The sequence below is a fragment of the Aspergillus puulaauensis genome, chromosome 3 (assembly GCF_016861865.1).
Source record: "Aspergillus puulaauensis MK2 DNA, chromosome 3, nearly complete sequence".
NCBI lineage: Eukaryota > Fungi > Ascomycota > Eurotiomycetes > Eurotiales > Aspergillaceae > Aspergillus > Aspergillus puulaauensis.
Genome location: NC_054859.1, coordinates 3,508,339 through 3,530,169, shown reverse-complemented (window position 1 = coordinate 3,530,169; position 21,831 = coordinate 3,508,339). Strand labels below are relative to the sequence as shown.

The 21,831-nt window shown below is 50.3% G+C and overlaps 4 protein-coding genes across 4 annotated transcripts; 3 read left to right on the top strand and 1 right to left on the bottom strand.

The window, feature by feature from the left end:
• Positions 1-3,607: 3,607 nt before the first annotated feature.
• Positions 3,608-5,173, top strand: APUU_31413A (SRR1 family protein; the record flags this gene model as incomplete). Its single annotated transcript, XM_041702615.1, has 3 exons — positions 3,608-3,948; positions 4,212-4,994; positions 5,056-5,173. 3 exons carry the CDS (start codon positions 3,608-3,610, stop codon positions 5,171-5,173), a joined length of 1,242 nt encoding a protein of 413 aa, XP_041555382.1.
• A 107-nt stretch (positions 5,174-5,280) lies between these two features.
• Positions 5,281-10,805, bottom strand: APUU_31412S (uncharacterized protein; the record flags this gene model as incomplete). Its single annotated transcript, XM_041702614.1, has 5 exons — positions 5,281-5,409; positions 5,461-10,097; positions 10,142-10,581; positions 10,630-10,656; positions 10,708-10,805. The coding sequence occupies 5 exons, from the start codon at positions 10,803-10,805 to the stop codon at positions 5,281-5,283; spliced, it is 5,331 nt and encodes a 1,776-aa protein (XP_041555381.1).
• Positions 10,806-11,449: 644 nt separating this feature from the next.
• Positions 11,450-17,790, top strand: APUU_31411A (putative PKS/NRPS-like protein biosynthetic cluster; the record flags this gene model as incomplete). Its single annotated transcript, XM_041702613.1, has 4 exons — positions 11,450-16,622; positions 16,676-17,164; positions 17,221-17,336; positions 17,386-17,790. 4 exons carry the CDS (start codon positions 11,450-11,452, stop codon positions 17,788-17,790), a joined length of 6,183 nt encoding a protein of 2,060 aa, XP_041555380.1.
• Positions 17,791-19,952: 2,162 nt separating this feature from the next.
• Positions 19,953-21,785, top strand: APUU_31410A (MDR family MFS transporter; the record flags this gene model as incomplete). Its single annotated transcript, XM_041702612.1, has 3 exons — positions 19,953-20,222; positions 20,278-20,664; positions 20,727-21,785. The coding sequence occupies 3 exons, from the start codon at positions 19,953-19,955 to the stop codon at positions 21,783-21,785; spliced, it is 1,716 nt and encodes a 571-aa protein (XP_041555379.1).
• Positions 21,786-21,831: the final 46 nt, after the last annotated feature.

Genomic DNA, 21,831 nt, shown 5'->3' with positions numbered 1-21,831 from the left:
CCAGGTCGATTCCAAGTCTTTGAAGTAGGAAATACTACTTGTTTGTAAAGCAAATAGAATCAATCAGATGCGCCAGAAAAGACGAGTAACTATAAGCAGCGAATCCCCGTCATTTCAATCGTGATAGAGCCATGTACCAATCAGACCACTGCGTCCAAGTAAGCAACAGGGATCAACGGGGCGACGGGGGAAACCCCCGCCGGACTTATGTAGGGACAAGTCGGGGATGCACGGGTGTTGAACTGTGAGTGCGAGCCGCCGAGAGGGACTTTTGAAGCAAGGCTGGAAGGATTTGGCTGTCTTCATGCCCGATTATGGACCGGGGTGTCGATTTGCCTGCAGAATATTCTCACGCATCCTTATGGGCCTTGCAGGACGGCATTAAATCATCTCCCGAGAACCTCAAATAGGAAGAATTGATGGCCTCGAATTGAGGAAATGTACGTGGCAGGCTGTGATGGAAAGTTGCTAGTCGAAGCATCATTTAAGGCGTGACGGACGCGGGAAGTGATGACGAGTGCCTGAGGGGATGTGGCTCCTGTCAGAGCGTGAAATTTATGCAGGAAATGCCTGAAGGATTGATGCAAGTGATAGAGGAAGAAGCAAATCAACTGGTGGGCCTGAACCTTGAAAGCTGAGGAATCAACTTTGATGCAGGAGGGAAAAGAGAGGGAAAGAAAAAGTAGTCATATACTTGGTGCCTGAGGCTGCAACATCAACACCAAAGGCAACGTGCCAGTTCGATGTCCCTAGCAAAACGGACAATACTGGTCTAAGTTTAACTTCGCATGCCCAATATTAGTTATTCAACACAGCTATGCATAGCTATCGTATACACCGTACTTTGTCAAGTATAATCGTCCTCGCCAGCTTGCATGTACGTAGTTAACGCCTTATTGATCAGCAGCAGTGTTATCTCCCACAACAAACAATTGCATCAGAATTTGGAAACAACATCAGCCCAAAAGCCACAAAGACAACATGCGAATCCCCCTCCTAGACGGCCGTCTTTGGATCACTCTTGAATCCCCTCCCTTCAACACCACAGTCGCTACCGAAACCTCCCATCGCTATGGTCATCTCTTCCCCCGCCGCACTGCAACCCGCTCACCGCGCCTTCTACGACGCTGGAGCCGACATCCTCCTAACAGCAACTTACCAATCCAGTATCGAGGGTTTCGCAAGAACTGATGCGAGTCACACGATCAACGATTCGAAACGGTGCATGCGATCCGCCATTCCGCTGGTTCGGAGCGTGATTCTATCCTGCAGCGGACTGTCAACCTTCGTGTCGCGTTGCGCTGTCACTAGGAGCCTACGGTGCGACAAAATTCCCTATCGCGGCGGAGTACACGGGTATAAATTCAGCTGGGATCGATCAATAAGATGCTTTAAGAGAATGACATGCGCAAAGACTCGGGGTGTTTGCTGATGATTGTGAATAGTGGGGCCAGGTGGAACTATGTCGCGTTCGAAACACTACGAAGGACGGACGAGGCGTGTGCTGTGCGTGGGGCTATAACTGATATATTGGATGGCTCGCAGAATAAGCCCTAGTGGATATGTGGTGTCCTTCCTGCTGAGGAAGTGGATGAAACAGATGTCAGACGGTGGGTTGATCCTGCGGTTAGGCAGTGCTCCAGGCTGCCGCGGCCTTGGGGAATGGGTCTTAATTGTACACGGATCGATCATGCGGGATCAGACACTGTCTTTTGGGGACGGAGGATGGCTTTGTCGACGAGTGGGACTCCTCGTCGGGTAACCTTTGGCTGGTCTTGTATCCAGATGGCACAAAAGGGGAGAAGTACGACCCTGTCAGCAAGACATGGGTCGTAAGCACAACGGGACCTGTGAAACGGTCCTGGGACGAAAGCCTTTGGGATGTTGTACAGGCTCAGATAGAAGGTGACTGACTGGGAGGGGATCATTGCCGGACGGCGGAAGGTGCTCTCGCGCGGGACCGGCTGACATCGCGGCGCTGAGCTGGAGAATTGATGCGAAGTAGGCAGGCGTTGGTGATTGTTACTGACATTATTCTCACCGACATTAGTGGGCCGGGCCTGTGGTCGAGGCTGACATGAATTCACCAAATCATCCTCGCCAATTCGGCTTGGAGGTCTGGTTCAATGAACTGTGTGGTTTCACTTAGTCCATACATCTCTCCCGCCTTAGACCGCAGAAAAGTTGACATGGCCGACCGGGGACTCAGTCATCAACTATGTCCGATTTATGGCAACAGACCACGGGCCATTGAAATACGCACTTGTCAAGTTCTTGGCCTCCCCTCATGATGTCCACTCTTCCATGCGCAGATAGATGGTCAAATCGCCCTGGTTGACAAATTCAAATGGAAGAGCAGCATACGGCCATCTTACATTCGTCAAAATCTTTCGGATACCGCAAGGGCCCTAACCACTGACGCTGCCTGGCTGATAGAAATGACCGTTATTAACCTCCCAATTGACCAGATCCTCATGCACTCGTGGCGGGCCCGTCGGAGCGGTCTGGCATGATCAGCGGCAGCGATTGTTTGGGAAAGCGGCGCAGTCGAATTCCCTTCATTTAGGCGATACATCCCTCCCAACAGTTCAGCCGCAGGCCCGCAGGATACGGGTCACAGCCCAGATGATGGCTCTGACCGTCTGGCGGACCTCCTGCATCCTCTGCGGCGCGCTCCGGCGATCATGTGTAGTAGCGGTGGAGTTTGTTATCTGCCGAGGTCATATGAACCATGGTCCATGGTCAACGTTATCTCAACATCGTGGTTCGAATCCTACCCTGAAAGGGCATATGGAGTCTTCAAACATTGAGTTCGAGCACAGCCAGCCTCCGCAAACACATGCTTCTTAAGGTTGCCCGCGCTGCTAGCGCTCACACTAAATAGACTAGACGGTCTCAAGCGCATTCCGGCCCAACAGAACGAGGCGATGCTGGATGGACCCCCCAAACAATTGGATTCTTCTTACCATCCGATTCTCCGCGATATGCGAGTCAAATTTCCTACATGGCATTAGGCCAAGCCAGCCGGGGCCCATTTTCGCTGGCTCCAGCAACATCCCTCTCCCGACGTAGGAACCCAACTGTCAGGGCTCATCTGAGACCCAGAAGAGGGCGGGCTGCGCGCACGGTCTTTTCCTATTCAATCATTTAATCCGTCTGATATTCCCTTGTGCGCCAATCATGACTGTGAAATAATCCCAGCTGCTTGGATCACACTTATAGCGCTCCTCTTGCCTTGGAATTGGAGATTTTGAAATCCAGCACTGTGTCAAGCGGTGAGGCCAGACAATCACTGCGAGTGCCCTGAAGTAATGACAAACAAGAGGGATTTTCTTTTCCTTTTTCTCTTTTTGTCAAGAAAAAAGCAAAAATTACAGGGGGGGGCGGGATAATCAGCCTGCCAGCACAATGGTTTGCTTTTCAGCTAAATTAGTCGTGTCCGAGGCAGAGCGATGGTCTGAGAGCCTCCGTTGCGACGATATATATACCGAGATAGGTCACATTCACATCCTGATCTACCGAGCTCAGACATCCTATCCCATCCGGAGATATTTTCCCTGAGGTCATCCACACCTTCTGACGGGAGCAAGCATTGTCACGTATAACAATGGACTGTCTCCCACTCCAAACGTCCCCGGGCCTCCCTCTACCAAAACTGCCCCCATCACCCCCAGCAGACCTACCAACTTCACAAGAGAAAGACAGAGACAGCATGGGTCTCACCATCCTTGACGATTTCAGCGACGACGACACTCTCTCCAAAATCCACACAAAACTCGAGCACCTCGCGCACATCTACAACTCGGGAAAACCCCTATTCCCCCGCCATCTTCTTGCCGATTTAAATACGCAGATTGACCAGGGAAATGAGGAAGTCCACATTGATGACCTGGATGATGTGAGCCATACGTACAGCCTGAAGGTTCCAGCTTGGTGTGCGGATTTTGCGTGAGTGCCCTGTCAAACAAAACGAACGCAACTACCTTTTTTGAATTGCTGCCATTATTCCTTTATTTACTTTTTCTGTACCTCGCGGGTTTTTTGTTAGATATTTTCTTTTCTCGTGCCCTACCCCAACCCCTTAAATGAAAGCGAAAAAAAAAAAAAAAAAAAAAAAGGAAAGGTTACCACAGGAGAAATCACACAAGAAAGCTGGTGTAGATGAGTTGACCTAACACCAGACCCAACTCTGCCTGGGGCACCCGGAATAGCACAACCTACCGTATTGGCTACAGCAGCATCCAAAATCTCACATGCATCCACCCGTCTTTTCCCGAAATAAGCCTGCGCGACAACAGTCCCGTCTCTATCTGCTATACCTCGTCGGCAGATTTCTACCCCAGGGCTCCACTCGACGAAGTTGAGCGCAAATACGCGCAAAGCGTGGAGAGATGGGAAGAGAGCGAGACGTGCCGGACGCTCGTGGCAAGTTTGGAGAAGTTGAAGGCCAGTGGCGCACTGGGTAGGTCTATTAGGAAGATTGTGGGATTTGGGCTGGGGAGTCTGAGCTTTTTGGAGGATGAGTATCATTGTGCCAGAGCGCATGCGCAGCATGCGGCTGTTCGGACGATGGCTAAAGCTTTGAAAGCGAGTCTTGGAGCGAGGGGGATGAATGGAAATGGCAATGGGTGTTTGGAATTCACGACAAATGGGAACGGCAACAGAGACAGGGATCTAAATGGTGGTAGTGGCAAGGATTCAGGGATGGAGGTGGATGGCGACGAGGTCAGATGCTACGCACAGGATCCAGCTTACAATGATGTCGACCAGGCACTACTCCGGAGTATTGGGATTGAGCCGCTTGATGACCCAAAAGGGTTTCTGGAAATTGATGAAGACACCCTCGTTTTCAGTGTCAGTCCCAATGTGCCCGTCAAGCAGGTTGTCGCAGATGTACAGTGGCCTGGGGCGATGATTTGGAATACGGTCAGCTTGGAAGAGAAGGAAGCGCGGTGGGAGAAGAAAATGCGCGACGGGGAGGAATTTTGGGTTGTGTCAGTGTTTTATCCTTCCTTTTCTATCTGCGATGGAAGCAAGGCTAATATCAAGAGGCAGGCCGTTTACAACTGATCCGGATTCGCAGCGGGTGAGGAATATGGCGCAGCATTACACAAGCGTACCTCTGCACGACTCTGACGAGTATCTCGGTGATTTGGCTATTTACGTCAGATGAATGTTGGGCATATGAAAATTTCTGTCATGGTTGTACTCTTGGATGTACTCATTCTGGGCGGAAGCGTTAATTTCTAATTTGGTAGATAGGACTGGGATGATCTTAATCTACTCCGTACTATAATTCTTCTTGCTGGCCAAAGCGACAGCAATCGCTGTATTATCGCCGTGGCTAATCGTGACCTCGATGTTGGTGATCCCGTTTGAGTCCGCAACTTCTTGGGCGTGACCATGGAGCTAGTTTAGTTCGTTAGCTAGAATAAAAAGAATGGTGGGCCTACGACATACCACGACTTTCGGGATACCTTGCTCATTGAGAATCTCGATTTCATTCATCGGAGCACCAGCACCAGCCGACGCAGTCTGAAGGCTCTTGAAAACAGCTTCCTTTGCGCTCCAACGTCCAGCAAAGGAGGCTTGAGGGTTGGCTGACTGGGAGCAGTATTCACGCTCTGCCTGGGTGAAATTGCGATCAATGAACTGTGTGTTCTCGATGTTGACATTACTAATATCCTCAATGTCGACACCGACGGATGTTGCCGGAGAAGAAGAAGACCTGTTTGTTGCTTCGAGCATTTCCTGCAGCGTGTCCGATACTGACGTAGAAGCACCCGCGGCATTTTCGGCCATGTAGGGTGTTTCAGGTTTGTGCGATATTTGTCCGTCCACAACGCGGCCGGTGGGATCGAGGAAGAAATCTCGCATGGCTTCCGGGTCATGCCATGGTGGATGGCTCTTAACCTGCACGACGCTATTCTTTATTATGCGAGAAACAAAAGTTGGAATTGCTGACCGCTGTCGTTTTGTGACCTGGGCGCGATAGCTTTGATATTCAGATGCGGGGAGCGCTGCAAACAGATATTTCGGTGAAACTATGATACTCATGGCACCCTTTTGGCCGAAGCCAAATGATGTGAGCAGGGTTGCCCTGACTTCTGCCACTTTCATGGATTGCACTGGGTAGAGTAGGTGCTCGAATTGCCGCAGCTGGCTGTCGATGTTATCAGCGTTGCGGTTTCCAGGGACGATATTGTCTTGCAGTATCTGAAGACAGCCGTTGAGTTGCCAGGCACCAGCGCCTGCCTTTGGATGTCCTGTTAGAGATTTCTGGCAGACAGAGAGAAGCGGACTCCCCTTTCGGCGGCCGAGGTGCTCCATTTGGGTGTTGATGACGTCTCCCTCGTTGACTTCGTTGGCTTTGGTGGAGGTCCCGTGCATGGAAACAATGTTGATATCATCAATTGTGAGCCCCCAAGTGGCTAAGCTAGCTCGAATTGGGGACATTCCTGGCTCTGATTGACGGATATTGTTCCCCCAGCGGTTTTGGGTATCACGGATACGTCCTTTGATAGTATTATTCACATTTAGGCCAGCAAGGTCCCATTGCGCATTCGTGGTTCTGAAAACATCAGAAATCTCTGTGTCGAAAGCTGCGCGCCTGAACTTCAGATCTAGTAGAGGTGATTGTCTGGCCTGACTGGTCTCTCGAGCAGCCGTCAGAATACCTTTCCCCGGTGCTGGAATAGAGCGGCCAGTCTGGTCGCTCGCCATATGAGTATAGGCGACAATCCCATAGATAGGCAGCCCCATTTCTATCGCAAGTGCTGCGCTCATCAGAATTTGTACACCGCAGCCTGAGGATTCTGCAAACCCGCTCCGTGAGCTGGCTGTCGGGCGAGATATATCCGCTGGTCTTCTTCCTTTAGCCAATTCTTCTGTGCTGTTGGCTGTCGCTTTGATGTTGGCAAACTCGAATGCTAACTCTTCGCCGTAGTCGTCGCAGCCGCCAACTACGGCTATTTTGCATTTTCCGGACTGTATGGCTTCGCACCCAATGTCTAGAGATTCAATCGCTGTAGCGCATGCACCAACCGGCGTCTTAAGCGGGCCAGCAGCAGATAGAAGTAGCATATTCACCCAAGCTCCCATGCTATTCATAAAATGCTCGAGAATTATATCGCCTCTCATTTGGCGGTCCAGAAACCGGTCACGATACATGGTTTGAATAACTTTCATTGGACCACCTCCAGAACCAAGGCAGTTGGCGAGCTCAGAAACATGGATGTGCTTGTATATCTCGTAGGGGTCCTTGATCCCAGCCGATAGGAATGCATCCGAAACACAGCAGAGTGCATATAACGTAGTCGTATCTACTTGTTGGACAATGTCCTCAGGGATCCCGTACCGAGCAGGATCCCACCCATCGGGAATTCTTCCTGCGACGACTTGATCAAATGGAATAGCCTTGGGTACCATCAAAATAGCACCTTTCTTAATGCATACTTGATAGTTATCGGAGTCCGCAATGGGGAGTAAAGTGACATTATCGCCATGCCGTAACTTCAAGGCTTCAGCAGTAGACTTTGAAGCCTCGAACGGAGCCAGGGCTTCTTCTACTGCGATCTCATGTAGAAACTCCTTGCGTGATGGATCATAGCTATCATGCTCGGTGGGTTTAATCACGCGTAAACCCGCGTGGGCCATAATGTGTTGGTGGTACTTTCGCGGCACTTGGTCGTCCGGCATAGGCGAACCTGTCGCTGCATCCACCCACCCGACATAGGGCTCGCCTTTAACTTCCCCATCGACGTGCTTTATCAGACCCATGATCCACGCCATCTCAATGTAGCCCTCAAGACTAAATTCACCCTGATGCTCAATCTCCCATCGCGTGCGAGCACTGCCCCATGGACCTAGTTCAGAGTATCCTACCACCACAGTAACGCGGCTAAGGTCAATCATGCCTTCAAGACTGGGGTAGCCCCTGCCCAAGTCACATAGTGGTGGAAATGGTATGCTTAGTCTGGCCCGTCGAGTATTCGTTGGTAACCCCTGCTCAGGCTTCGTCTCAGATGCGTTGCTCATCATAGCCTTTTCACGAGCATTTTCTTCGGCTATCGCCTTTTGCAACAGATGCTTATGAGATATTTCTTTTCGCGCCGCCGAAATATGCGATTTGACGTTCCACATTGAACCTAGCCCTCCCGTTAAATCGGCGTAAATCGGTGCGTCCTCGGCCAAAGAAGACAGTGCAGGTGTCATCAAGGCCAGAATATTAAAAGCCATCTCCGCCTGAGTAAAAGTCATAACTCCCAACTTCTCTACTTCTTCCGCGACAACATTTGAAGATTGCATTATGGCAGTGCCTCTTGTCCATCCAATAACCGCTCCACATACTGTCAAATACTTTGACCAACCTTCAGAGAAGAACCGATTGAATAAGGCCTTCAACCCTATTTTAGACTCGGAATATAGTCCATCACTGCCAAATGTACCCTCATTACAGGACATCGGCAAAATAACCATGGTTGGTCGATTCTCAATGCGCCGCCGTTCTTTCTCTCGGCGAATAGAACCAATAATGCGTAGAATATTGACAAGCATAGCTCTAAGTGCAAGTTCTTGCTGGCCCCCCAATCCGTCCGGTTCCCCAGATTGAGGGATAGCAGCGAATGGAAGTACATAATCCAAGTCACCATCGGTTGGAGAGTCAGCACCATAAATATGTTGCACTAACCTCTCGCAGTCTTGCTTGCTCGCCTGGTTCAAGGGCAAAACCACTAAGGAGGATCCCTTTGCCCCATACTGGCGATACATTTGCTGGTAGAATACTGCACTCTGCGATATGGACCGACTCGTTGTGACGATGATACGAGCACCGCCCCTCAATAGCCCTTGGATAATATTGGCTGCGATGGAGGTGGGACCAGCTCCCGTTACCAGGGCTGTTTTGTTAGCAAAGGTAAAGCCAGTCGTGGCACCCACATCCAATACAGAATGATAGAGACTAGTGGTTCTGGAGTTATATTTCCAGTCTCCTCCGTCAGATCTGGTTTTGATGTGAATGAATGGAGCTACGGCGTGATCGCCATCGCAAGTTGGCCCCGAAGCCACAGCTTCAGGATAATGGCCGATCGACCGCGGGTGCTCGCGATATGCAAGACGACCGTTCTCAGTGATGATTGTTTGAGGACCCATGGGTGGAATATTGTGGACAAATAATGGGTCTGTCGACAGAGCCTGGTTGCCCAAGGCAATCAACTGCTCCAGAACAAGTCGAATTTTATTGAATGGGCCGCTGAGCCGACTTTGTAGCCCGTTTAGATGGGCGAGAACAATACCCGAACAACTAGGCTCCCACTTATTCATCAGATCTTGTATGCGGATTTTCACCCCTGGATGATGTGCGCTGGAAGGGTCCTGATGAATTTCGTTCAATAGCCGTACAAGTTCCTCGCGAGACCAGTTCCACCAGGAGTCATACTGGCGCAATTGTTTTATATTAAAAATAGGCTGGACACCCTCGATGAAATTATCATCGAATTCCGCCTTCAGTAAGTCCACTGTTGCTTCCAGACTGGAAGTACGCGCCGTTGAATATGCGGTAGCTTGCTGCGATGCAAACGGTTCAATATCGAGGTACTTTGCCAATGAATCAAATTGTTCTCTATAGAGCTTCAAATGTCGCTTGCTGAGGTTATTCAGACCAGCTATATCCACGACAGCTGGACCATGAGAGTCGTGACTGTCAGGAGTAAGGTTCGACGGCACGAGCGATATACCTTGGTAGGTCGCATATTTATTTACCAAGTCGTCTAGAAAGTTTCGCGCTTCATCGGCGCTTCCTAATCGACTCACAGGCTCCATAGTTGTCGAAAAACAGAGCGGGATACTGACGTGAGATTTTGTAAGACCCCAACGTGAGTTCAGATATTCTTGGATGGTTCTCTGATTAAAACCCACCGGCATCTTGCTCGATACCAATCTGGAGATCAGTAAAGACATTGTTTTGCCAGGGACACCACTAAACTGTGCCTGCAGTGAGTCTCCCAGAGCGGATAACGACTTATCTTCGATGCCTTCCGGAACTCGGCCGAACTCGGCAACAAGGTCACCAGTCAATTCGTTTTGAAGAGTGGATTTGCCTACTAAATTAGAAATAAGCGCATGAGAAAGAAATAGAACGTACCATTAGAGAGGTCTCGAATGGTCTTTTCTACCGGAACTTGATCGAAGCGACGCCTAAGCTTCTGAGCAATGATAGAAAGTATAACATGACTCGCCTGGAGAGACAGATCTGCGGTAGGAACCGCACTTAGCAGCGGACCGTTGGAGCTAGACGGAGGGTGTCTCGGAGCACTAGGGGTCGTGGAATTCTCAATGATGCAATTGGCGGGACATTGAGACCGCGACTCGGATGCTTGAGTGGACTTGTACTGATACAAGACCTCTGATCGATTGCCATGATACGAAAGGAATTCTGGGTTTGACAATCTAGCTGAAGGATGGGAGTTTGAGTGGATATTGGCGGACCTTTTCGCCATAGTGGAGAGAGTGGTACGGGGCCCAATTTCGATGAATCGTTGAATGCATGTTTCGTTTTGAAGCAATTGCTGCTGTGTCTCGACCCTATGTGGGTTAATAGGACTCGACGCCAAGAAATGGGAGCGTATTTACCACCGCACTGGGGACGCCAGTTGATATCTATACAGTCAGAATAATTGGCATCAAGTTTTGGTGTAAGGAGATACTCACGACAGAATTTCGATGAAAATCTTTAAGGCCAATTCCTTTTCTTTTGGTTCATATTCGCTTTGGGAGGAGGTGGCCTTCACAGGAGGGTAAAAAGCCATACTAGATTCATGGATTTACAGATTAAGCCAGTCATAGAGAGAAGCAGCGAATCTGAAAGCGAAACCCGGAGATCACAATATACGACTTTTTCCTTGCAAATGGAACCAAGATCCGCATCCGAGTGGCCCTGGGCATAAAAAGGCCTCAGTATAGGTGCATAGACATTAGACCATTGTTCTGGGCCGACCCCGATGGTGCTTTTAGCTGTATTCCAGGTTCTAATGTGAGTTGTGCAACGTTGGACTGCCTTAAGGAAAACTCCGAGAGGCCTTATTCGTAGTCTCTCCTAAACGATGTGTGACAATCGATATAGATAAGAGACTATAGCCATGAAAGACCCGAAACACGGAAGAAGCAGAGGGTTGATGTAGGCTCTGACTATCAAGAGAGTCACACGAAGACAAGTTATACTGGTACAGTCACGGTTGTCCCCAGCAAGGGACGCAGCTGCTCAATATATTCCTGGTCTTAAGACTCTGCAGAAGGCGTACCAGTTGGGATGCGAATGTGGTACCGACCGTTGACAAGGAATATGAACCCGGAATCTGGTTCGTGGTTTGTGCCAACTTTTGATTTTACATTTTGTCGTGCTGGTAGGCAGTGAAAGATAGAGATAGGAAGAGAGAAAGAAAGAGCTTTCAACATGGTGGAAGAGGAGTTGGCTGCTTCTGCCTCCCGTGACCTCGGTCCCTCAACGCTCCGGAGTGCAATCAACAATTCTTCTACTCCTTCATTTCCTTCCTTGTTATCTTCTTCTTCTTCTTCATCATCATCATCCTGCCCCGCAGAAGCTTGTCTTTTCTTTCATTTCAGAGGCGTCAAGTTCAAGCTCTCAATCCCGGATTCACATTTTCACTTGATTGAGTCGCACCAAAATGCTTTCCTTTCCGCCCATTCTATCAAGAATGGCTGCTCCAGCGGGCTTGAATTGGCGTTGGAGTTTCTGAATTTCCTGCTCGCATCTCAAACTCTCCCTCCGGATGTCGCCTCTACGGTCTTACGAGCTTTTGAAACGGAATTCCTCGGATACGGGACCGAGATACACTCCCTCATTGCGGACCTGACTACTAGGTCAGAAGATAGACAACAGTGGCTGGGAATTTACTATCGGTTCGTTGAGGCGAGTGGTCGAGATAGTTCAGGGCAGCCTCTTACTGCCTTTTTCCAGCATGTCAAAGCCAACGAGTTCCAGACAATGGCTGTTTTTGGAGGCCAAGGGGAGTCAAGTCGAACGTGCGTTCGGGAATTCGGCGAACTTTATACTTCGTACAGACCAATGTTGCGCCGACTCGTTCGAGTCATTGGTTCTCGTCTTTATGACCTCTCCACACAGGACGAGTTCAATTCGTATTATGGAGGACAACAGCTGGATCTCGAAGCCTGGATCAGCGGTTCCGCAGCTGTTCCTGACACTGTCTTTATCTCTTCAGCCCCGGTCAGTGCTCCAATTATTGGCGCACTCAGTCTTGCTCGATACTGTGTTACATGCCATATTGCGGGGTGTCATCCAGGTGAATTGAGATACATGTTGCACGCCACTACCGGGCATTCGCAGGGTCTTCTAGCAGCTATGGGTATTGCAGCATCAGGTTCCTGGGATAACTTCTACCAAAATGCCGAGCTAATTGTGGAAGTCCTATTCCGGCTTGGCTGGGAGTGTCACCATGCCGCACCCCACAGTTTCGTCCCGGCTGCAAAGTATGTCGAAGACGATAATGCAAATACGCTATCTTACATGCTGAACGTACGTGGCCTTCGGAGAAAGGAGATCGAGGCTGTAATCAACCATATCAATATGGGCCTACCAGCAGACAAGGGCCTTTTCCTGGCCCTTGTTAATACTTTTGATCAATTTGTTATAGCCGGGCCAGTCGCCTCTTTGCTGTGTCTGGAAGGGCGCCTGATGGAAATCAATAGCAAAGACAAAGACCAAAGCCGAATTCCTTTTAGTGATCGGAAACCATGTGTCCAACATGGGTTTCTTCCTGTCAGCACACCATTTCACACCCCATACCTTACTCGAGCTGCGACGCGCGTTAAGAAATATTTTTTGGATCGTCCCATATATTCACACCAATTGGCGATTCCTGTCTACCACACTCAAACTGGTCTGGACCTACGTCAACGAGAGGGAGATGTACTATCTATTGCTATAGATGCTATCGCGTCCGAGGAATGCAATTGGCCTTCTGCACTGGCAGGCAGTTTTGCATCCCACATTTTAACATTCGATCGAGGTGGTCTTGCACCATTGGTAAAGCGAGTACGGGATGGCTGGGGCGTCCGGGTGGTCCAGGCGAGTGAGCTGGATGCGAGGGATCCTGAAATGGCAACCATGCGCGACTTGTTCGCCTCGAGTCTTTTGGACTCGTCGACTAGACTGAAAAGTTGGGGCCAGCAGTTTCAACCACAATTGAGGCCGGGAGGGAACGGCCAGCTTGAGACTCGCTTGAGTCAGGTACTGAGAGCGCCACCTATCATGGTTGCAGGAATGACCCCTACGACGGTGCATCCAGACTTCGTGGCTTCAATAATGAATGCCGGATATCATGCGGAACTTGCTGGAGGGGGGTACCATACAGCACCTAAAATGGAGGCGGCCATTGATAAGCTCGTTAACAATATCGAGCAAGGGCGTGGAGTTACCTGTAACCTCATTTACGCTAACCCCCGATCTATGTCATGGCAAATTAACCTCTTGCGCCGCCTTTCACAAAAACGAGTTCCCATAGATGGATTAACAATAGGGGCGGGTGTTCCTTCACTTGACATCGCAAGCTCCTACATAGAGTCGCTAGGGTTACGTCATATCGGCTTTAAGCCAGGGTCTGCCGATGCAATACGGCAAGTAGTGGAAATTGCCAGGAAGCACCCGTCTTTTCCGGTTATACTACAATGGACGGGGGGGCGAGGAGGAGGTCATCATTCATTTGAAGACTTCCACGCCCCGATTATCGCGATGTATGGGCTGATCCGACAACAGCCAAATATTTATATCGTTGCTGGAAGTGGCTTCGGAGATAGCGATAGTGTTTACCCTTACCTCAGCGGACGTTGGTCTACGGCAATGGGGTACCCTGCTATGCCGTTTGATGGCATATTACTGGGAAGTCGCATGATGGTTGCAACGGAAGCTCATACCTCACTTGCCGCCAGGAGGATTATTGCTTCAACACCAGGAGTCCCTGATACTGAATGGGAAAAGACATACACCGGTCCAGCCGGAGGACTACTCAGTGTCAGATCTGAAATGGGCGAACCTATCCATAAAATCGCGACCCGGGGAGTTCGTCTTTGGGCTGAAATGGACAGGCTTGTCTTTAGTCTTTCTAAAAAAGAACGCCTAGAATATTTGGCCCGACATCGCCACTCAATTATCCAAAGATTGAACGCCGATTTTGCAAAGCAGTGGTTCGGCCGTGGCTCTAAAGGCCAAGTTGTCGAGCTTGAAGAAATGACATATCTTGATGTTTTAACGCGCTTGGTTGGTCTAATGCACATTGCTCAAAGCAGGTGGATTGATGAATCCTACATTGATCTTACAATGACAATCGCCAAACGTTGGCTGGAACGGCTGCGATTTATCCCGATATATGTCTCAGGACTTGGTATTGATAAACTGAGACAATCCCCGGATAGATTTCTGGAATCGTTTGCCCAGGCCTGTCCAACGGCTGAAGATGACCTGCTAAACCCTGAGGATATTTCATTTTTCCTGAAGCAGTGTAAGCAGCCAGGGAGAAAGCCAGTTAATTTTATCCCAACTTTAGACGAGGACTTTGAGTTCTACTTTAAGAAAGACTCGCTATGGCAGGCTGAAGATATTGATGCTGTCGAGGGGCGCGACGCTCAGAGAGTATGCATATTGCATGGCCCTGTTGCAGCGCAGTATTCTCGATATCCAAGTGAGCCTGCTGGATACATCCTAAACTCCATAACCGAGGGAGTTGTTAGCAGACTACATGAAGATTCCATGGCAGAGGAGTTGGTCCCTGACCTAGAGAGCGGGCTTGTTACGCCGGCCTCCTGGTCAAGCGTATCATCGAACGGAAAGGAGTTCAGTGAGGAAACATCAAGCACATCAATAACCTCACTATCAGACCCCTCTGATGATGCCTCCTTCTCATCAGGGGGCGTTAACATCACACAAAGACGTGTTTACCCCCCATGGATCCGAGCACTTCTCGGGAACAATTTTCTTTTACAAGAGGGTGTACGGCAGAAAAACCTGTTCCATTGGTGTATGCAAGCCGTACCCAACGCCTCTATAGGATATGACCCGGATGCCTGCGAATTAGTGGTGACCACTCAAGAGTCGCACCAGATAGCCCCGTTGATGAAGGCTGTCTGTCACAATGGCGTTGATATTCTGATCGAAATCAATCCACCGAAGGGGTCCGAACCACTGAGGTTGTTTTATAAATTCGATGAAACCAATACCTCTCTCCGACTAAGAGAGGCAATGGAACGGCGCAACGAGCGCATCAAATCATTCTACAACCACCTCTGGTTTGGAGAACAAGTTGGGTCCCAAAAGTCCTTGGAGGACACTTTCTATGGGCCACAAATTACATTGACTCAAGATATGCTGGATGAGTACACCGCGATCATAGGCCCAGCATTCATTGACGGCCGACAAATGGTCATGAGTACAGATGTGCTACCAATTAGTTTTGGTATCATTATTACGTGGGATGTTATATCCCAGCCATTAACTCTGTTTCAGGTCGGTGGCGATCTTCTTCGCCTGGTCCATCGCTCGAACTCGTTTGAGTATTGCTCTGATGCAGCCCCTCTGCGACTGGGCGAAACTGTGACCTCCGAATCAAGTGTCCGCGGGATCTATGACGACGACCCGGGAAGAGTAGTCGTTATAGAGGGTCGGATCCTACGGGGCGGCGTACCAGTCATGTCTGTTACGTCGACATTCCTTTTCCGTGGCTGCAAAGGGCACTGCAATCCTGAATGCCTATTTTGGAAGGTCAAAGAGAAAGTATGGAGGTACGATATCGTGTCAGAAATGGAAGAGTCCATACTCCTCAGTAGGGCATGGTTCACGCGGCATCAACCTGGTATGAGCCTTGTAGGAAAGTCTGCTATTTTTACTCTTGAGAGCATATCCAGGTACCAAGATTCCGGCGTACTAGATTTGCATGTTACAGGAACGGTCACTATCGAAACAAATTGTGGCCAGACACAGGAGGTTGGAGCTGTGCATTTCACGGGCAAATGTACGGGAAACCCCGTGCTTGACTTCCTCGAACGGAGAGGAAATCTGGCCCAAGTACACAGTGAACTCGACAACCCAGGCTGGGCGGGAAAATCCTCCGTGGAGATCCAGATGCCTCGAAGCAATCAACCGTACGCGCAGCTGTCCAAAGACTTCAACCCCATTCATACGTCCCCGATATTTGCCAGTCTAGCCGGGCTCCCTGGGACACTATGCCATGGGATGTGTACATCGGCCATCGTGGACGCAGTATTAGAGTACCTGGGGCTGCAGGGGAACCGAGAAAGGCTTCGTCGATTCGAGGCTCGGTTTCTTGAAATGGTTATGCCCAATGAGAAGCTCATCGTGAAGGTTCAACATGTCGGCATGGTTGAGGGGCGGATGCGCTTCATGATTCGTGCTTCCCGCAAGGGCGACGAGGAGCTAGTTCTCGAAGCTGAAGCCGAGGCCGAGCAGCCTAGAACTGCATATTTATTTACTGGCCAAGGAAGCCAAAGTAAAGGAATGGGCATGGATTTATATGAGGCAAGCACAGTTGCAAAGGCCGTGTGGGATGATATTGATCAACAACTGCATGATGCTTATGGTAAGCCCTCTGCATAAGTAACTCCCCCAAGGAGTGTCTAACGCGTGAAATAGGATGGTCCATTCTGGATATTGTTCGAAATAATCCCAAATCTCTTACCATCCACTTTGGAGGCAAGAACGGGCGCCGAATCAGACAAAGGTATCTAGATATCACGACAGAAGTTGTACTGGCAGATGGTAGACAGATTCAAAAACCTGTCTTTGCTGGGCTCACACATACCTCAACTGCTTATACATTTACACACCCGAAGGGTCTTCTCTACTCGACGCAGTTTGCCCAACCCGCAATTCTTTTATTCGAAGCCGCCGCATTTGCCGAACTACGCGCCAAGGGCTCTGTGTCACAAGGAGCCTTATATGCCGGGCACTCACTTGGGGAATATGGAGCCTTATCTGCGTTGTCTCGTTCGATACCCACGGGTGCCCTTGTTGAGCTCGCGTTTTATCGAGGATCAGTGATGCAGGCATCCGTATCGCGCGACGATCAAGGCGCGACAACTTACGGGATGGTGGCGATGAACCCCAAACGAGTGGGACAAGGTAAGCCGTCTCGTCGCTCCAAAGCTACCCGAGTATATGAAGGCTAAAGATAGCAGGCTTTTCACAATCCACGCTCGGCTGCCTCGTTCGCCAAATCGCCACTCAGAGTCAAGAATTGCTCGAAATCGTCAATTTTAATATTGAGGGAGAGCAGTATGTATGCTCCGGAACAGTAGGTCTCACATGATTCAGATACCGCACTATTCTCATAATTCCTTTAGGTAGCGAACCTGTACGTTTTGGAAAAATTGATCGATCATATCGCGGCCCGCCCCGACGATGCTGCGGCAACACCAAGCCAGTATGAAGCTGTTATTGACTCTCTTATTTCCGACGCAAGAATACTTCCACGACCCATCCAGCTTCAGCGCGGGAAGGCAACCATTCCACTTGAAGGAATCGATGTCCCGTTCCACTCGAGCCATTTACGGAATACTGTTGATAGATTCCGGCAGTGTCTCCTGCGGCCAGGCTTCCTTGTGGATAATGTTGACGTGGAGCAGCTTGTAGGAAAGTATATCCCGAATCTCATGGCTCGACCATTTTCGTTGGAGCGCGAGTACATTCAGGAAGCATTTGAGCTGACCCGGAGCCCGATTCTTGGGGAGATCCTTTCGGAGTCATGAGTGAGATTTCTTCTTTTCCAATCTTTTCGGCCTAGTAATAGATAAAAAATGCGAGTTGTAGAATCTGATCATACGGAGTATTAAGTTATTGGATTTTCAGGCCGACCTGGGCCAAGCGTAATATTGCGCCTTCTCTTGGCAGCCCTATTTTCCTAATTGGGAAAAGTTGAAGGCTGGTGGTATCTTACCTCGATGCACACGAGATATGGTAAACAATTTTGAACATATTCAAACACTCAAACAGGAAAGCTTTAACTAACTCGGGTAGGTTAATCTAACAATCCTGAGCTTGAATATAATACTCCATGGTCAACTCGCCCACCATTCCCTCAATATCAAAATACCAGATCTTATGCGACCTTTTCTCGACATCCTCAAACCCCTTGGCCATATCCTTCCCACACTTAGGGTTGATCCATTCGTACGTCTCGCACACTTCCCTACTACTCCTTACAAGCCATTGGGACCGCTCGTACCGGACATTAGAAAATGCTTGAAGGGCAGCCCCCAGCGCAGCTTCCTTGGATCTACTACCAGACTTGATACCGCCAACCGCCTGCTCAAGTAAGATAGACAATGCCAGAGCATCCTCAACACCAATTCCAGCCCCAGCACCGTGATGCGGTGCACTAGCATGTGCCGCGTCACCGGCAATGCAGACCCTTCCCTTCCCACCCTCGTTTTTGCCACCAACATACCTTGGAGCAGGATAATCAAAATGATCAAAAACCGCCCACTTATCCATTCCCTCGGACGCTGTTAGTAGCTCGACGATCGCGCGTACCGTCGGGCCCCATTCTGCAAACGCACCCTGCAATTCACCCGGCGTCGCAGGCTGTGTCATATTCCGATCAAGCGGCCACTCATCAGGATCATCAACAAAAGCAACGACATTCATGAGTTCCTGGCCGGCGACGGGAAAGTGTAACAAATGTGCATTAGGCCCGCCATACATGTGCTGGTTGAGAGCGCGGTAGGCGCCTAGGCGTTCCTTTGCCAATTGCATGGGAATGAGACCCCTGTATGCGACTTTGTGGGTATAGTGCGGGTGGGAGATTTGGTTGTTGGCCCCGAAGAGGAGCTCACGGACGCGCGACTTGATACCGTCGCAGCCGATTACTGGAGTCTGTTAGTGTATGTCTGGCTCTGGCTCTGTGTGACTTTGTATAGCTGCGGTAGTGAACATACCGATATCTGCCTCAGCGGTGGAGCCATCGCAAAAGACGAGTTTGATCTTCCCATTCCGACAATCGCTGCCCTTCCCGTCCTCTGACGGAACATGGTAACCATCCAGCCTCTTCGACAAGTGCACGACACCCTCAGGCATGAGTTTCATAACCTGCTCCAGGAAGTGCGCACGATGACACCCCTCAAACCCCCTGGGCCCGGCATGGAGCTTGTACAACGTCTTACCAACAAGATCCTCCCCCGGAAGATGATGTTTGACGGAGTCATGGGTGTATCCATCGATGAACTGCATGTTATTATTCGGGTTGGCTGGGTCTCCGTTAACCGTTCCGACGGCAGTCACACAGTCGTCCAGCCGTGGATCAATCAGGCCTAGACATCGCCTCGCATTCGCAGTAAATGCGATCCCGGCACCGATTTCGCGGAGGGAGCGTGATTGCTCGTAGACCTGGACTTTGATGTTGCGCCGGATGAGACCTAGGGCTAGCACGCTGCCGATTATGCCGCTGCCGATGATCGCGACGGAGGCTTCGTTGGCTTCGGACATTTTTGTGTGTGAATGAGCTTGGGCCTTCTTAGGAGAACAATCCCCGTTGGTGTATTGTTGCATGCTGGTGGCCGTCTTGTGTCTTTTGTATTCAAGCGACGTCGTGTTTAGACTCGGTCCTTGTCCGGTGGATGTTGCCCTACATGGCGGCATGTTTGAGGCTGACGGGGGTTTATGTCGTGTCTGTGTCGCGGTGCTAGGTTGTGTTTGAGTCCTGACAGGCAGGGAGATATGTCCCACTGTATTTCACTTGTGCTATCTAGATATCCTTGCTGGGACCTGGGCCTTCGATCTGGGGTTCTCTATTCCGGTGTCGTACGGACGTTGAATTGTGTGCAACCAACAGAACCAACCTTGGCCCTCTCCTCTTGAAACGACTTCCACCCTCGATGCTCCTCATTGTCTTGCTGCTGACAGGAATAGAACTATGGCTTCGTCTGAGATCACTGTCATCCCCGAAGATGCGAGGGAGGATTCACTCTCCACGGCCAGACCCCAGACTTCAGGAACACCAGAAAAAGCAACGGATCTGAAAGGTGGAGACACTCAAGATGAAGAGAAGCAGGCTGAGGTGGAGGGAGTCCCGAACTATCAAGACTTCAAGCTCACCAACACCGGCCGGCTAATCTTCTGCGCTCTGGCGGTCCTAACCCTAATGGTCTCCCTCGACGGGACTTCCATTTCCGTTGCCCTACCGGTACTCCCAGCGCGTCATATAGAATGATACGAATCATACTAATGTGCAATGCTAGGAAATGGCCAGTGAGCTGGGCGGAAGCGCCATGGAAGCCTTCTGGAGCGGGACCTCGTTCCTGCTCTGCTCCACCGTCTTGCAACCAAGCACCGCAACTCTCTCTGACATATTCGGGCGCCGTCCGGTGATCTTGATCTCCCTGGTCTTCTTTTTTGTCGGTGCTGTGGTAGCTGGGGTCGCGAATAACTTCTCCCAGATCTTAGTCGGACGCTGTATACAGGGAGTAGGCGGCGGCGGTATCTCGGTGCTCGCGGAGGTCGTTGTCACTGATCTTGTGCCACTCCGTCTGAGGGGAAATTATTATGGTATCTTGAGTGCAATGTACAGTCTCGGGTCCGTACTGGGTCCTATCCTTGGTGGAGGTTTCTCCGAGAAAGTCACTTGGGTATTTCTCTCCTGTCCTGTTCTCTATCGATCTGGAATGCATGAACTAACCTGACCCAACAGCGCTGGATATTTTATATCAACTTCCCCTTCATCGGCATCTCCGCGATCCTAATCCTCTTCTTCTTCCACCTCGAAACGCCTTCGGGCACTCTAAAATCCAAACTCGCCCGCATCGACTACTTTGGCACAGGCCTCTTCATCGCCAGCACATCCTCTTTCCTGATACCCCTAACCTGGGGCGGGGTGATGTTCCCATGGAGCTCATGGCACACACTCGTCCCGCTAATCCTCGGACTCGCCGGCTTCGCAGGTTTCACAATATACTCCCTCATGGCGCCCAACCCTATGATCCCCCACTCCGTCTTCGGCAACCGTAGCGCAACAATCGCATTCATAACGAGTTCCCTACAGGGCCTGATCCTCTGGGGCGCGCTATACTATCTACCGTTATACTACCAAGCAGTCCGCGAATTCGGACCCGTTTTAACAGGCGTTGCGCTCTTCCCGCAGACATTCACTGTCGCGCCCTCGGCCATCGCCTGCGGTTTCATCGTGACAATCACAGGCCACTATAGATGGGGTCTGTGGGTCGGCTGGAGTCTCTCAATTATAGGGATCGGGATATTGACTCTGCTCCGCCCGACCACGAGCACGGCCGGGTGGATCCTGCTGAATATCCCGTCCGGGCTGGGATTAGGGTTCTTAACGGCCGCCATTGTGTGCACGGTGCAGGCGTCCGCAACGAACAAGAATCTAACCGTAGCTGTAGCGATGGTAGTCTTTTTCCGCGCTTTTGGGCAGGCTGTGGGTATTGCGATTGGGGGTGTGATTTTTCAGAATCGTATGCGTCACGAACTGCTGAAACATCGTGAGTGGAGAAGTGAAGCTGGGGTTTTGAGTCGGGATGCGGCCGCCTTGGTTACCGTTATTAAGGGAATGGATAATGGATCTGGTGTAGACGGGCCTAAGTATCATATGAAGCAGGCGTATACGGATAGTATGAGGATTATCTGGGTGTTTATGGCGGGTGTTGCGGGCGTGGGCCTGCTGTTGAGTGTGCTTGTGAAAAAGTATGACTTAAATCGGGCATTGAAGACTGATCAGGGAGTCAAGTCGTAGAATGGAGCTTTTTGCAGTCAGTCAGGTAACAAGAGATGTTGAACAG